Source organism: Ovis aries, chromosome 21 (genome assembly GCF_016772045.2).
Source record: "Ovis aries strain OAR_USU_Benz2616 breed Rambouillet chromosome 21, ARS-UI_Ramb_v3.0, whole genome shotgun sequence".
Classification (NCBI taxonomy): Eukaryota; Metazoa; Chordata; class Mammalia; order Artiodactyla; family Bovidae; genus Ovis; species Ovis aries.
In genome coordinates this window covers 256,747-273,497 of record NC_056074.1, presented here as the reverse complement: position 1 = coordinate 273,497, position 16,751 = coordinate 256,747, and the positions used below count along the sequence as shown (strand labels likewise).

The 16,751-nt window shown below is 40.5% G+C and overlaps 1 protein-coding gene across 1 annotated transcript in view; it reads left to right on the top strand.

Moving 5' to 3' along the window:
- HEPHL1 (hephaestin like 1) overlaps window positions 1-16,393 on the top strand; it is a 92,354-nt gene extending 75,961 nt beyond the window's left edge. The window contains exons 15-20 of the mRNA XM_004019379.5: window positions 7,422-7,528; window positions 10,612-10,834; window positions 12,140-12,279; window positions 15,337-15,499; window positions 15,917-15,982; window positions 16,072-16,393. Of these exons, the coding sequence (XP_004019428.2) occupies window positions 7,422-7,528; window positions 10,612-10,834; window positions 12,140-12,279; window positions 15,337-15,499; window positions 15,917-15,982; window positions 16,072-16,271 (899 nt within the window). The 3' untranslated portion in view covers window positions 16,272-16,393. The remainder of the gene's footprint in view (window positions 1-7,421; window positions 7,529-10,611; window positions 10,835-12,139; window positions 12,280-15,336; window positions 15,500-15,916; window positions 15,983-16,071) is intronic.
- Window positions 16,394-16,751: the final 358 nt, after the last annotated feature.

Below are 16,751 nucleotides of genomic sequence, written 5' to 3'. Positions count from 1 at the left end.
TTGGAAAACTCACTGTAACATCATTACTCCATTATGTTCCATCCATTACCCCGATACGAAATTACTATTCAGCCAATGACTGTTTATGGAGTTTTTAGGGATCATTTAGAGACCTTAAAGGGTATTAAGAACGTAATAACAGCTAGCACATATTGAATGTTAACCTTGTGCCAGCTTTTAAATTTAGAAAAAAAATTAAAAACTCACTTATTCTTATAATAACTCAGGGAGGTAGACACTAACATATTTCATTGAGCCTGATACCACTGATTATAATGGTCATAATTACTTTGTAATTAAAGAAAAAAAAGTGCTGTCAGGACTTCTTTGGTGGTTGAGTGGTTAAGAATCTGCCTCCCAATGTGGGGGACCTGGTTCAATCCCTGACTGAGGAGCTAAGACCCCATGTGTAGCTAAGCCTGCACACCGCCACTACTGAGCCCTTGAGCTCTGGAGCCCATGCACTGCAACAAAGATCCTGTGTGTTGCAACTAAGACCCAAAGTGGCCAAATAAATAAATACATTTTTAAAATGCTGCCAATTAAACTTGAACATGCCACTGATGGAAAGATACATCCTGGCATCAGATATGCTAAATTGTGAAAATGCACATCCTGTTACTGATGAAATCTGGTGGTGTTACATTCATTTAACAGGTGACTGAGGCAAAGAGGAGTAAAGAGTTCAACCAGGACAGACGTTAGTAATGGTGGAGCCTGTTTGACCTCAGGACCTGAGCTCTTAACCATGCATTTCTCTCAAGATGCTTAAAATGAGTTTGGAAGAAAAAAAAAAAAGACAGACAAGATGAATCATTTCAGCAATAATAGATTATGAACGTTGAAATTCTAAGTGGTGAAGATTTTCAAGAATATATCTGAGAGGGCTGATAAAATTTCAGAGAAAGAAAATCCATGAAGACTTGATTAATTAGTTAATTAACAGTTAAGAGTTAACTAACAGTTAATTAATTAACAGTTAAGAAAAGCTTTAGAAAAGAGATAAAACTCTAATTGTTTTTTTTTAACTGAAGCATATAGTTGATTTACAGTACTGTGCCAAACTCCAAAGTATAACAAAAGGATTCAGTTATGCACATGATATCACTTATATGTGGAATCCAAAATATTGCACAAGGGAATCTATCTACAAAACAGAAACAGACTCATAGACATAGAGAACAGACTTGTGGTTGCCAAGGCACAGGGCAGGAGAGGGATGGACTGGGAGTCTGAGGTTAGTTCAGTTCAGTCGCTTAGTTGTGTCCGACTCTTTGCAACCCCATGAACTGCAGCATGCCAGGCCTCCCTGTTCATCACCAACTCCTGGAGTTTGCTCAAACTCATGTCTATTGAGTCGGTGATGCTATCCAACCATCTCATCCTCTGTCGTTCCCTTCTCCTCCTGCCCTCAATCTTTCCCAGCATCAGGGTCTTTTCAAATGAGTCAGCTCTTCGCATCATGTGGCCAAAGTATTGGAGCTTCAGCTTCTACATCAGTCCTTCCAATGAATATTCAACTGATTTCCTCTAGGATTGACTGGTTAGAACTTCTTGCAGTCCAAGGGACTCTCAAGAGTCTTTTCCAACACCACAGTTCAAAAGCATCAGTTCTCTGGTGCTCAGCTTTCTTTATGGTCTAACTCTCACTACTGGAAAAACCAGAGCTTGGACTAGATGGACCTTTGTAGGCAAAGTAATGTCTGCTTTTTAATATGCGGTCTAGGTTTGTCATGGCTTTTCTTCCAAGGAGCAATGTCTTTTAATTTCATGGCTTCAATCACTGTCTGCAGTGATTTTGGAGCCCCCCAAAATAAAGTCAGCCACTGTTTCCACTGTTGCCACTCTTTCCCCATCTATTTGCCATGAAGTGATGGGACCAGATGCCATGATCTTAGTTTTTTGAATGTTGAGCTTTAATCCAGGTTTTTCACTCTCCTCTTTCACTTTCATCAAGAGGCTGTTTTGTTCTTCACTTTCTGCCATAAGGATGGTGTCTTCTGCATATCTGAGGTTATTGATATTTCTCCTGGTAATCTTAATTCCAGCTGTGCTTCATCCAGCCCAGCGTTTCTCATGATGCACTCTGCATATAAGTTAAATAAGCAGGGTGACTATATACAGCCTTGATGTGTTTAAAAGATGCATTGAAAGGTGAGAAGATCTCACAATATAATGAGCTTCCATAAATTTTACACAGTTGAGATGTGGTTGTAATAAGTGTTAAGAGCCCTTGTTACAAAACTGATAGCAACCCCATAGGTATAATTATGGGGGAGTTATATTCCATTTTACCTCTTATGACTACATAATAACACTACAATAGTACTATTAGTTCAGTTGCTCAGTCATGTCCGATTCTTTGCGACCCCATGGACTGGAACACGCCAGGCTTCCCTGTCCATCACCAACTCCCAGAGCTTGCTCAAACTCATGTCCATCGAATTGGTGATGCCATCCAACCATCTCATTCTCTGTCATCGCCTTGTCTTCCTGCCCTCAATCTTTCCCTGGATCAGGGTCTTTTCCAATAAGTTAGTTTTTTGCATCAGATGGCCAGAGTGTTGGAGTTTCAGCTTCAGCATCAGTCCTTCCAATGAATATTCAGGACTGATTTCCTTTAGGATGGACTGGCTGGATCTCCTTGCAGTCCAGGGACTCTCAAGAGTCTTCTCCAACACCACAGTTCAAAAGCATCAGTTCTTCAGTGCTCAGCTTTCTTTATAGTCCAACTCTGACATCCATACATGACTACTGGAAAAACCATAGCTTTGACTAGATGAGGTTGGTCGGCATAGTAATGTCTCTGCTTTTTAAACGCTATCTAGTTTGGTCAGCTTTTCTTCCAAGGAGCAAGTGTCTTTTAATTTCATGGCTGCAATTACCGTCCACAGTGATTTTGGAGCCCAAACAAATAAAGTTTTTCACTATTTCCATTGTTCCTCATCTATTTTCCATGAAGTGATGGGACCAGTGGAGAAGGCAACGGCACCCCATTCCAGTACTCTTGCCTGGAAAATCCCATGGATGGAGGAGCCTGGTGGGCTACAGTCCATGGAGTTGCTAAGAGTCGGACACAACTGAGCGACTTCACTTTCACTTTTCACTTTCATATATTGGAGAAGGAAATGGCAACCCACTCCAGTGTTCCTGCCTGGAGAATCCCAGGGACGTGGGAGCCTGGTGGGCTGCCGTCTATGGGGTCTCACAGAGTTGGACACGACTGAAGCGACTTAGCAGCAGCATCGGACGCCATGATCTTTGTTTTCTGAATGTTGAGTTTTAAGCCTACTTTTTCACTTTCTTCTTTCACTTTCATCCAGAGGCTTTTTAGTTCCTCTTCACTTTCTGTCATATGGGTGGTGTCATCTGCATAACTGATGTTATTGATATTTCTCCTGGCTTGTGCTTCATCCAGCCTGGAATTTTGCATGATACACTCTGCATATAAGTTAAATAAGCAGGGTGACAGTACACAGCCTTGATGTGCTCCTTTCCTGATTTGGAACCAGTCTTGTCTCATGTCCAGTTCCAACTGTTGCTTCCTGACCTGAATACATATTTCTCAGGAGGCAGGTAAGGTGGTCTGGTGTTCCCATCCCTTTAAGAATTTTCCACTGTTTGGTGTGAGCCACACAGTCAAAGGCTTTGGCAGAGTCAATGAAGCAGAAGTAGATGTTTTTCTGGAACTCTCTTGCTTTTTTGATGATCCGATGGATTTTGGCAGTTTGATCTCTGGTTCGTCTGCCTTTTCTAAATCCAGCTTGAATGTCTGGAATATCTTGGTTCATGTACTGTTGAAGCCTGGCTTAGAGAATTTTGAGCATTACTTTGCCAGTGTGTGAAATGAGTGCAATTGTGTGGTAGTTTGAGCACTCTTTGGCATTGCCTTTCCTTGGGATTGGAATGAAAACTGATCTTTTCCAGAAATGGTGTGGACCTAACAGAAGCAGAAGATATTAAGAAGAGGTGGCAAGAATACACAGAAGAACTATACAAAAAAGATCTTCATGACCCAGATGACCACGATGATGTGATCACTCACCTAGAGCCAGACATCCTGGAATGCAAAGTCAAGTGGGCCTTAGGAAGAACACTATAAACAAAGCTAGTGGAGGTGATGAAATTCCAGTTGAGCTATTTCAAATCCTAAAAGATGATGCTGTGAAAGTGCTGCACTCAGTATGCCAGCAAATTTGGAAAACTCAGCAGTGGCCACAGGACTGGAAAAGGTGAGTTTTCATTCCAATCCCAAAGAAAGGCAATACCAAAGAATGTTCAAACTGCCACACAATTGCACTCATCTCACACACTATTAAAGTAATGCTCAAAATTCTCCAAGCCAGGCTTCAGCAATACGTGAACTGTGAACTTCCAGATGTTCAAGCTGGATTTAGAAAAGGCAGAGGAACCGGAGATCAAATTGCCATCTGTTGGGTTATAGAAAAAGCAAGAGAATTCAGAAAACCATCTGCTTCTACTCTATTGACTATGCTAAAGCCTTTGACTGTGTGGCTCACACCAAACTGTGGAAAATTCTTAAAGAGATGGGAATACCAGACCACCTTACCTGCCTCCTGAGAAATCTATATTCAGGTTAAAAAACAATGGTTAGAACTGAACATGGAACATTGGACTGGCTCCAAACTGGGAAAGGTGTATGCTAAGGCTGTGTATTGTCATCCTGCTTATTTAACTTATATACAGAGTGTATCATGGAAAATTCTGGGCTGGATGAAGCACAAGCTAGAATCAAGATTGCCAGGAGAAATATCAATAACCTTAGATATGCAGATGACGCCACCCTTATGGCAGAAAGTGAAGAGGAACTAAAGAGCCTCGGGATGAAAGTGAAAGAAGAGAGTGAAAAAGTAGGCTTAAAACTCAACATTCAGAAAACGAAGATCATGGCATCTGGTCCCATCACTTCATGGCAAATAGATGGGGAACAATGGAAATAGTGAAAGACTTTATTTGTTTGTGCTCCAGAATCACTGTAGATGTTGACTGCAGCCATGAAATTAAAAGACACTTGCTCCTTGGAAGAAAAGCCATAACCAACTTAGACAGCACACTAAAAAGCGGAGACATTACTGTGCCGACAAAGGTCCATCTAGTCAAAGCTATGGTTTTTCAGTAGTCATGTATGGATGTGAGTGTTGGATCATTAAGAAACCTGAGTGCCAAAGAATTGATGCTTTTGAACTGTGGTGTTGGAGAAGACTCTTGGGAGTCCCTTGGACTGCAAGGAGATCCAACCAGTCCATCCTAAAGGAAATCAGTCCTGAATATTCATTGGAAAGACTGATGCTGAAGCTGAAACTCCAGTACTTTGGCCACCTGATGCGAAGAGCTGACTTATTTGAAAAGACCCTGATGCTGGGAAAGATTGAAGGCGGGAGGAGAAGGGGATGACAGAGAATGAGATGGTTGGATGGCATCACCGACTAGATGGACATGAGTTTGAGTGAACTCATGGAGTTGGTGATAGGCAGGGAGGCCTGGCATGCTGTAGTCCATGGTTCACAAAGAGTTGGACATGATTGAACTGAAGCCCCCTCAGATTTCCTCTCTCCTTCTTCTTTCCTTCCTCCATTTTCTTTGTCTTCTTTTCATTATATCACTCAACAAACATTTACTGAGTATCCTCTTTCTGTTGAGAACTTGGCTTCCAGGTGGGTGGACAATGGATTGTTTCAAGTTTAATAACCCCACACCAGTAGTCACTTGCATTTAGAAAGGTAGATATCAGCTAATTATCTTGTGATTACCAAGGCATGGGGTAAATCATGGAAACTAGACCTAAGATGATATTGCTAAGCAACTGCTTCATGAACAAACACAGACCAAAGTTTCATGCAAGTCTTCATTACTTTTGGTTTGCTTTGTGACTCAGCTTCAGCTGTAAATTGTTTGTCCTTATAGGGTGAGGATGGGACTCAGATAGTTCAAAAGGAGATAATTTAAATGAGCCTTTTACAATGTGATTATCTTGATAACTCATGAGTAATATATGGTTCCTCTGCAAGGCTCTGGGCCAGTTGCAGGAGATTCACAGATATGGAGCCTGACCAGAGGGAGTGCACACATTTGTTGCTAGTATACATACAAACTAACTCTTGCAGGGTGGCTCAGATGGTAGAGAATCTGCCTGAAACATGAGAGACTTAGGTTCAATCCCTGGGCTGGAAAGATCCCCTGGAGAAGGGCATGACAATCTACTTCAGTGTTCTTGCCTGGAGAATTCCACGGACAAAAGAGCCTGGTGGGCTACAGTCCATGGAGTGGCAAAGAGTCGGACATGATTGAGCAACTAACATTTAGGAGTTTCCCCAGGTGGCGCTAGCAGTAAATAACCCGCCTGCCAATGCAGGAGACATAGAGACATGGATTTGATCCCAGGGTCAGGAAGATCCCTTGGAGGAGGGCATAGCAACCCACTCCAGTATTCTTACCTGGAGAATTCCCATGGACAGAGGAACCTGGTGGGCTATAGTCTATTGGGTTGCACAGAGTTGTATACAACTGAAGCGACTTAGCATGCACACATATACAAATTAACTATTATTGACTGACCTCAATGTGAGGCACTTTCCTGATATTTTATTTCATTTAATCCTCACAACAGTTTGAAAACTATGTTGACTAATCCACTTTACAAATAAGGAAACTAAAGGTCTGTGAAGGTTAAGTAGCTTGTCAAAAGCTAAGTGAAAACCAGGCATTGGTCTGGAGTGGGTAGCCATTCCCTTCTCCAGGGGATCTTTCCTATCCAGGGACCAAACCCAGGTCTCCTGATTTGAAGGCAGATTCATTACCATCTGAGCTACCAGGGAAGCCATCACTTTGCAAAGGTCAGTGAGGTAAAGTAGCTTTTCAAAGGTTGAGTGGAATCAAGTCATTAGGGTTGAAATTTGAAACTAGGCCTCTCTGAGTCTCTCTGGTTCCAGCTAGATCTCACTTGCCTGCAGATTAGAATTGCCTGAGAAGTTTAAGGGATATATTTGTGTACCAATAATAGATTGCAGATATTCTAATTTCATTGGTTTGGGATGAGGTCTGAGCAGTGAGGGTTTACAAAGCTCCCTGGTGATTCCACAAGAAGCCAAGGCTGAGGCCCACGGCAACTCTAGTGTGCTCAAGCATAACTCTTGGGAAGGAGATACAAAATTTGAGGAGAAAAACCATCAAACTAGGATGGAAGGCTATAGGCTGAAATGAAAATCTGTCGTGGTGAACCTGCAGAAAGTCAAGGTATGAGTTTAACAGGAGCATTTCTATTGAATGGGTAATTCTCCCCAGCAGTAACTTTAATCAAAATATACAAATAATCTATTTGTATTTCTTCAGGTAAATTGTCTGGAACAGAGATCACATAATTAAAGTTTTTTTTTTTTTCTATTTCTTCTTATTTGTTTCAGGAGAAATAAAAACCTACAGATGGAATGTCCCTAAAAGGTCTGGTCCAGGGCCATCTGACCCAAATTGTATTCCATGGGTTTACTATTCAACAGTAAACTTTGTGAAGGTAAGGTGGAAAGAGCCGCCAAAATGCTCAAAGTGATATGGTTTTCAGTTGACCATTCAAGTTATCACAATTACGGTGGGTATATATGAAGAAGTGTATTGGCTTCAAGCAGGGGTCTCAAACTATAGCCATGCCCATTTGTTTGCATTATTGATGATGAAGTTGAGTACCTGTGATGGAAATGGTATGATTCACAAAGTAAAAAAAATTCTTGCTTTGTGAAGTGAAGTGAAGTGAAAGTTGCTCAGTTGTGTCTGACTCTTTGTGACCCCATGGACTATACAGTCTATGGAATTCTCTAGGCCAGAAACTGGAGTGGGTAGCCTTTCCCTTCTCCAGGGGATCGTCTCAACCCAGATCTCCCTCATTGCAGGCGGATGCTTTACCATCTGAGCCGCAAGGGGAGCCACTTGCTATATGGCACTTTACAAAAACAAAGTTTGCTGGCCCTTGATCTAAAGTGTAGGGGGAAAAAAATAAGATCTCAAATTACTAAATTTAGAACTTATAAGGAAGTTTGAAGCAAGAGAATATATGTAAATTAGATAACCAAAGAATAAATATATATTTTAATTTTTAACATGGTTTATGATGTTACCCAATTTTAAAATCCTTACCAGTACCATCAGGGATCAGGAAAGAAAACACACTCCACAAAAACTTAGTAACTGAAACTACAAACTATTTGAATGATAAATAGGCTAACTTTACTTAGAAATTAAAGGCAAGGATTCAATATTGAACTTGAGCCAGATATATATATATATATATATATATAAAACATCTAGTCTTGAATTATGTATCATAATTGAAGTCCAAACTAAGGTCATATCTGATATAATTAGTGTCTTTGAAGTGTACTGGACAGCACAAGAGTTCAGGGAAAACATACCAGACACTAGAAAAAAAAAAAAGTAGAATCATGAGAAGTCCACATTTTTTGTTGATTGCTTTGTGCATCCCAACAAATATTTATTGAGCCATTGTGATGTGCAAATGACCTCACCAAGTACTCTGAGGGCTGAAAATGTTCTTGTCTTGAAGGAATGTATCATCTTTGGGGGAAATAATACATGTGTACATCCATAATTATATCACAATTCTGAATCTGGTGACTTTTCTAGGACATGTTCGATCCCTGGTCCAAGAGATAATATCCCACAGGCTGCAGGGTGGGGCCAAAAACCAAAATGATCTTACACTAGAAGGACAGTGGATAGAATGAAGAGAAAGTCACAGAACAGACTCTGTGAAGGGGAAAAAAATGTACGATTTGATAGCAAATGACACGGGATGACCCTTGGCGGAGGAAATGCCGACCCACTCCAGTACTCTTCTCTAGAAAATTTCATGGACAGAGGAGCCTGGTGGCTACAGTCTATAGGGCTGCAAAGAGTCCAACATCATTTAGCAACTGAGCACACACACATGCGCAACATGGGACAAAGTGAGGAAAATGAGGAGTTAGACACTGATAATCAAGTTTTACGACCTAAGTGACAGGGAATATCATAGTGCTACTAACAGAAATAGAGAATTCAGGAGAAGGAAATGGTTTGAGGGAAACAGTAAAATTCACCCTAGAAAGGCTTGTTAGCAGATTGAATTGTTGCAGGAGGCATCCAGGTGGAATATTTAAATAGGCAGATGGAAATGTGGGAGTTCCAAAGAAAGCTCAGGGATGAATAACTCGATATGAAAATCATTCATGGGCTCATATCAGTTCCCAAGAAACCTTTACCCATAGAAAATGGAATATAAGCATTTGTCTATAGTTATAAATACAATCCACTTGGGTATCACCTCACACTGGACAGAATGGCCACCATCAAAACACTACAAATAATAAATGCTGGAGAGGGTGTGGAGAAAAGGAAACCCTCCTACACTGTTGGTGGGAATGTGAATTGGTACAGCCACTTTGGAGAGCAGGATGGAGGTTTCTTAAAAAACTAAAAACAGAGTTAGCATATGATCCAGCAATCCTATTTCTGGGCATATAACCCAGAGAAAACCATAATTCAAAAAGATATGTGCAATGTTCGTAGCAGCACTATTTGTAATAAACAAAATAGGGAAGCAATCTAAATGTCCAGTGACAGATGAATGGATGAGTGGGCAAAGAACATGGTAAACACACACACACTCAATGTCTGAGTATTACTCAGCCATTAGAAAAATGAAATAATACCACTTGCAGCAAAATAGATGGAACTAGAGATGATTACACTAAGTCAGTGAGACAAAGACGAATATTGTATGAAATCACTTATATGTGGAATCTAAAAAAAATGATACAAATGAACTTACTGACAAAACAGAAATATGCTTACAGACATAGAAAACAAGTTTATGGTTACCAAAGAAGAAAACGAGGGGTGGGGGATAAATTAGGAGTTTGGGATTAATAGATACACACCGCATACAAAATTGGAGAAGGAATTGGCACCCCACTCCAGTATTCTTGCCTGGAAAATCCCATAGACAGAGGAGGCTGGTGGACTACAGTCCGTGGGGTCACAGAGTTGGACACGACTGAGCAGACACCACCACCACATACAAAATAGATAAACAACAAGGACTTACTGTATAGCACAGGGAACTATATTCAATATCTTATAGTAACTGATAATGGAAAAGAATCTGTAAAATAATATATATATATATATATATGCATAACTGAATCACTTTGTTGCACATCTGAAACTAATACAACATTGTAAATCCACTATACTTCAATTAAAAAAATATAGTCTCATTTGAAAAACACACAGGAAAACAGAAATAAGCATTCATTTATTCAACAAATATTTATTGCACACCTTCTATGAAGTAGACAGCCGGGCTCTGGAGACTCAACAATGAGTAAAGAACACAGCCTCAGCCCTCATAAAGCTCACTCTTAGCAAATTTTTAGAAATAATTTTAAACTTTAGCAAAGATCACCCTGATTCTTCAGGGTTTCTTAGTACTTATTTCACGGTCAATTGTCTTTTAGTCTTTTTGCAATGACTCTTACAAGCAACTAATCTGTGTTATTAAATTATTTAAAGCTTTTCTAATTCAGTTTATTTTTCTTTCAGGATACATACAGTGGTTTGGTGGGTCCTCTGATTACATGCAGAGAAGGAGTGTTGAATGAAAAGGGAAGAAGAAGTGACGTTGATTATGAATTTGCTCTCTTGTTTTTGGTATTTAATGAGAATGAATCCTGGTATCTGGATGACAATATTAAGAAGTATCTTAATAAAGATCCACGAGATTTTAAGCCCTCTGATGATTTTGAGGAGAGCAACAAAATGCATGGTATATCAGAGGTTTAAAAAGGAGACCCTTGTTGAGATAAGTCCATAGAAATCTGTGGAAGGTCCCAGCCTCCTTCTCTGAGCCCTTCTCCATTCCCACGGGCACCTTGACAGAAGAAAGTCCTCCAAAGCTTTCCATCAGAGGGAACCAGCCAAGCCACTGACTGGCTGCCAACAAGGTCCAGTGAGGTTCTGGACCATCTATTTAGGCAGCTGTGTCTCTGAAAGCTGGGATCCCTAAACTATAAGACTGTAAATTCCTAGGAAATGAATGATCACTTATTGGTATACTTATATAAGAATACAGGATAACATGTACTTGATCAAATTTAAGGGCCTGGTTTAACTGTCTCTGGAACATGAGACACTATCACCAAATTTCTGTTTTAATGTGCCTGTTATTTAATTCTTTGAAATTTAAGGTACTTCCTGGTTTTTAAGTGGAAGTAATGTGTTCTAATCGACATATCTACACTCTATCACCAAGAGCTACTTTTGACCAACAGTGTGCAAAAAGATAGGTCCTGCCCAAGATAAGAAAGCTAGTTAATTGCTAACATTGATTAGAATATAGCAACCTGATTTCTGATTCAGCTACTCTCTCCCCTATAATTTTGCCTCCCTCTATGCAAATTTTCTTAGGCTCTCTCCTTTTAGTGAATGTAACTCATTTGGTTGTGTCATGATGCACAGAATAAAAAGTTCATAGAAAACAGAGGAGTGAAAGTCCCTATCTATCATGTCAGCCTAGCTTGAGCTTACTTTGGTCATTGTTAGATCATGGGCTCAGGCCTGTGGGAACCTTTCCTTCTCTTGGAACCTTTCCTTCTCTTGGAGATTTAGCCAAGTTTAGTAACTTGCCCCAAGCTAGTTCTCAGAAAATGAAATATTAATTGAACCTTTTAATTGGTTCAATTTTGATTTATATAAACTTGATTCTCCATGCTTGTGTTCACTCAGCTATAGAATGGTGTAAATCTGGTGACCCCACACATGAGTCTGTAATCCATTCCATAAAAAGAATACTTCAAATAAACAACCAACCAACCAACATGTACTGCTACCCAAGAGAAAGCTTTTAAAAACAAACTTCTATTTCTCTTTTCTGGCTCTCTTTTATGAAGATTTCTTACTAATCTGAATTTTGGGTCTAAAATGGTGGGGCTATTGGTAAGTGTGAGTGGGATGGTTACATGTTTATCAGGCAAATGAAAATGTTGGTGACATAAAGATCTTCTTGAATTGTTTCTAAAACCAGATTAAGGAATCATCACTAACGGGAGGCTGTTTTCTTTTACCTTCTTAGCTATTAATGGGAAGATTTTTGGGAACCTTCATGGGCTTATCATGAATGAAGAGACAATGACCAACTGGTACCTGTTAGGAGTAGGAGATGAAGTGGACATACACACCGTTCATTATCATGCTGAGAGCTTTCTTTTCAAGGTTCGTGTAAGAGAAATGGGGAAGACATTGAATTAACAGATTCAATATATTTCCATTGTGAAATTAAGAGTTTTTTTTTTGACAATAAGGCTTTCACAAGCCGCAAAGGGTGGTAGTGAATGCTAGAGAATGGAACAGAGAAATATGATCATGTCCTTCTCCTGACAAATATTTCTTAATATGTATTTTATTGTGCTTTAAAAAAAAACTCTCTGAGCTTCAAATGAGAGTTTTCTTATCAGTTGTTGCTGCTGCTAAGTCACTTCATTTGTGTCTGACTCTGTGCGACCCCATAGATGGCAGTCCAATGGGGATAATTCCAACCACTCTGGAGTATGCTATTAAATATCGCAAATGAAGGCATCCATAGTATTTTGTCCCTTTCCCTTTTTTTCTTTTCTATTTTTTCTTTCCCTTTTCCTCTCCTGATTTTTTTTCTATGTGCTTAGCCAACAGAATAGCTCTCTCTAGTAAAGGAGATATTTCAAGCTTTGTCTTGGGTCTGAAATGTTACCTTGACTTTTGCCCTAGTGGACTGGGCTCTACCACATGTGGCTTCCTGCCTTTCAAGCATCAGGCTGTGCTATCTGAGTGGTGAATCACCTGTGGAGCAGTTTAAGAAACAGATTACCAGGCTCCACCCCAGACCTGATAAATCAGAATCCCTGGGATAAGGTCCAAATGTCTGTCATCTCAGGTGCTGTGCAGTCTACAAGGAAGTAGACAGAAATGAATAATCATGTCTAATCTGCAAGGAAAACCTGCACTGCTCCTTTTCCAGTCACTCAAAAATAGTAACTAATGAAACATCTAATATCCTCTCCCCTCAGTATATTTATTCAACACAGTTTAAGATAGAAAGTACTAACCTAACAGTGATTATAGTAAGTTTCATATATTAAATTAAGTCTCATATATTAAATGCCTATGATGCTTTTCAGAATTTGGCTGTTTTTTAACCCACATTTAAAAAATTATATTAAAATATTTAACATTTATAAAACAAAATTATTTTATATACATATAAAATTATATACATAAATATTTCAAACTAAGGTATAATTTACACTGAGTAGAATGCACCCTGGGGCTTCCCTGGTGCCTCAGCAGTAAAGAACCCAGCTGCCAACACAAGAGACATGGGTTTGATCCCTGGGTTGGGAAGATACCCTGGAGAAAGAAATGGTAACCCTCTCCAATATTCTTGCCTGGGAAATCCCATGGACAAAGGAGTCTGGCTGGCTACATACAGTCCATGGGGTTGCAAAGAGTTGAACATAACTTAGTGACTAAATGACAACAACCAAACTCACCCTGTTTAGTATAAACTTCTGTTGTGATAAGCACATACAGTGGTGTAACCAACCTTAATCAAGATACAGAACACCTCCATCAACCCATAAAATGTCCCCTTTGCACCTTCTAGAGTCAACTCCTTTCCCATGTTTAACCCCTGGCAACCACTGATCTGTTTTTGTCTCTATAGTTTTGCCTTTTCTGAAGTGTCTTATAAATGAAATCATACAGCCTATAGCATTATTAATCTGGCTTGTTTCATCTGTGTTGTCATTTAAAGTGCATCCACCGTGTTGTATAAGCAGTTTGTTCCATCCCGTTGTTGAACAGTATTCCATCGTATGAATGTATTGCAGTTTGTTTATTTGTTCCCCTGTTGAGGGACATTTGGGTTGTTTGCAGTTTGGGGTTATTAAAAATAAAGTCATTATAAACATTTGTGAACATGCTTTCATGTGAACATAAGTTTTTCCTTTCCCTTGAGAAAATACCTAGGGGGTAGATTGCTAGTTGTTGTTGTTAAGTTGCTAAGTTGTATTTCACTTTTTGCACCCCTGTGGACTGTATCTTGCAAAACTCCTCTGTCCATAGAATTCTCCAGGCAAGAATACTTGAGTGGATTGCCATTTCTTTCTTCAGGGGATCTTCCTGACTCAGGGATCGAACTCATGTCTCCTGCATTGGCAGGGGGATTCTTTACCACTGAGCCACCAGGCCAGGTGGTACATATATCATTAACTTCAAGAGAACTTCCAAACTGTGTTCCAGAGAGACAATATACTTTTCTCTCCTACCAGATATGTATCAGGGTACCACTTTTCCACATCCACATGAACACTGGCTATCGTTCATTCTTATTTTTTCTTAGCCATCCATTTAAGCATTGGGTTGACCACAAAGTTGTTCACATTTTTCAATACTAGCTTATGAAACCTGAATGAACTTTTTGGCCAACCCAATATATATATTGGTATCACATCGTTTTTCATTTGCATTTTCCTAATGGCTAATGATATTGAGTATTTTTTCATATGCTTTTCTATCATCTGCCATCTGTAAATCTCCAAAGTTGTAGAATTCATGGATAGTTGTTCATAACATTCCTTTACTATCCTTTTTAATGTCTATAAAGTCTTAGTGATAGACCCCCTTTCATCTCTGGTATTTGTAATCTGTGTTTTTTTTTTTCCCCTCTGTCAGTTTGTCTAGAGTTTTGCTGCATGACAAATTCACCCTAAGATGTAGTGCCCTAAAGCAACACACTCTTATTATCTCACAATCTCTCTGGGTTAGGCTGGAAAGAGTTTAGTTCATTGATTCTGATTCAGGATCTCTTGTGAGAGTACAATCAAGATGTCAACTGGAGTTACAGTCATCAGGTTTGACAGCAGCTGGAGGATCCATTTCCAGGCTCACTCACAGAACTATGCGCCAGAGGCTTCAGTTCTTTACCATGACTTCCCTAGAGTGAGCAATTCAGTGGGAGAGAGAGAAAGGGAAGCAGAATGCCATTTGCTTCTGCCATATGCTGGTGGCTTCAAGGATCAACTGCCAGACAGTAGTGTAAGAGAGGACTACTAAGGTACTGAGTATCAGGAGACAGGGATCACTGGGGACCATCGCAGTTTGGTTTCCATACAGTTCATCAATTTTACTGATTTGTTCAAAGAACCAGCTTTTGGTTTCTTTATCTTTATTATGTTTCTATTCTTCATTTAGTCGATTTCTGCTCTTATCTTTATTATTTCCTTCTACCTGTAGATAGGTAAATCTCACCGAGAAGATGTATATGACCTCTTTCCCGGGACATTCCAAACCATTGAACTGTTTGCAGACCACCCAGGGACGTGGCTGTTACATTGCCATGTGTCTGACCATATTCATGCTGGCATGGAGACAACCTACACAGTCCTTCGAGACATAGGTACTGTTTTCTGTCTGTGATGCCAGCTGAGAGTACCAGGCTTCCTGCAGACTTTGAAAACAGGAAGCATGAGGGCCTCCAAGGAGCTCAGAGTCAAGTAAGAGAGACAGACACGTAACTGTAGTAGACTATGATATATGCCAAGATAAAGTGCAGGCTACAGGGTTCAGTGACAGCAGCAGGGGGCAATGATTAACAGGTTGGGGGACATGAACCCAGGTTCCACGGGTGGATATGGGGTAAGAACAGCATGTATGCTGGCACGAAATTGGCACAGTGACTATCCAACAAAGACTTACAGATACTGATAGGATCAAGTCTTCGTTGGTGAAATGACTTAACTCTTGAAACAACTCATGTAGCGAAAATAATGTGCTTTTATTGTTTATAAACCATCACATTGTCTTCTTTGTCCAGACAACAGGATTCCATACTCCACCAAGTCTCCTTCCGGAGGTGCATCCGGATCCGCGCCCACTAACGGTAACGATGCCCGCCCCGACCCTGTAGTCAATGGTCGGGATTCACTCCGCAGGGAAAGTGGCCTGACGGCTCGCGTTTCTTTTGCACAGAACCCGGCGAGGAGCAGCTCTACTTCTTTGGCCAGAGTCTGGATCCCAGAGGAGCACGAGCAGCCTTGGTCATCCTCTTCGTCCTCGGCCTCCTCCTTCTGGCCCTCTCGGTGGTCCTCTCGCTCAAGCTGTGCTCCGCGAGGCCGCGGGCGGCGTACCAGGAGGTCCAGTCCTGCGCGCTCCCCACCGACGCCCTGTGACCCCCGCGTCCTCGGCAGGGAGACGGAACAGGGCACCGCTCCCCGAGGACCCTGCCGCCGCTTCCCGGGTCAGGCTCCGATCCTCTGGAACACATTCAAAGCAATGTGCTTTTCTTTATTTATTTTTAAAGGGGCTGTGAATAATCCTCAGGTATAAAATAGAAATAGAAGAGTGGGCGTGACTGAGAAAGCAGACCCAGTCTGTTCTCTGAACGAGCTCGTCGAAGTGCGAAGACCCTCTGAAAGATACCTTTGTTTTCCATCTTTCATAATTAGATTAGACAGTGCTTCCTTACTATCAAAGTCTCTATAGATGGACAGTTTCGGGAAAGAGTTACACTGCCTCAGACATCTAACTGGAATGGCACTGATTTTTCATCTCTGTTACGGAAGATGCTTCCTTTAGTGGTTCCAGGAAAGATAACTTTCTGGGGTGTCCCTGAAAATGTCTAAATCAGTATCTATCTGCTGATAAAATTT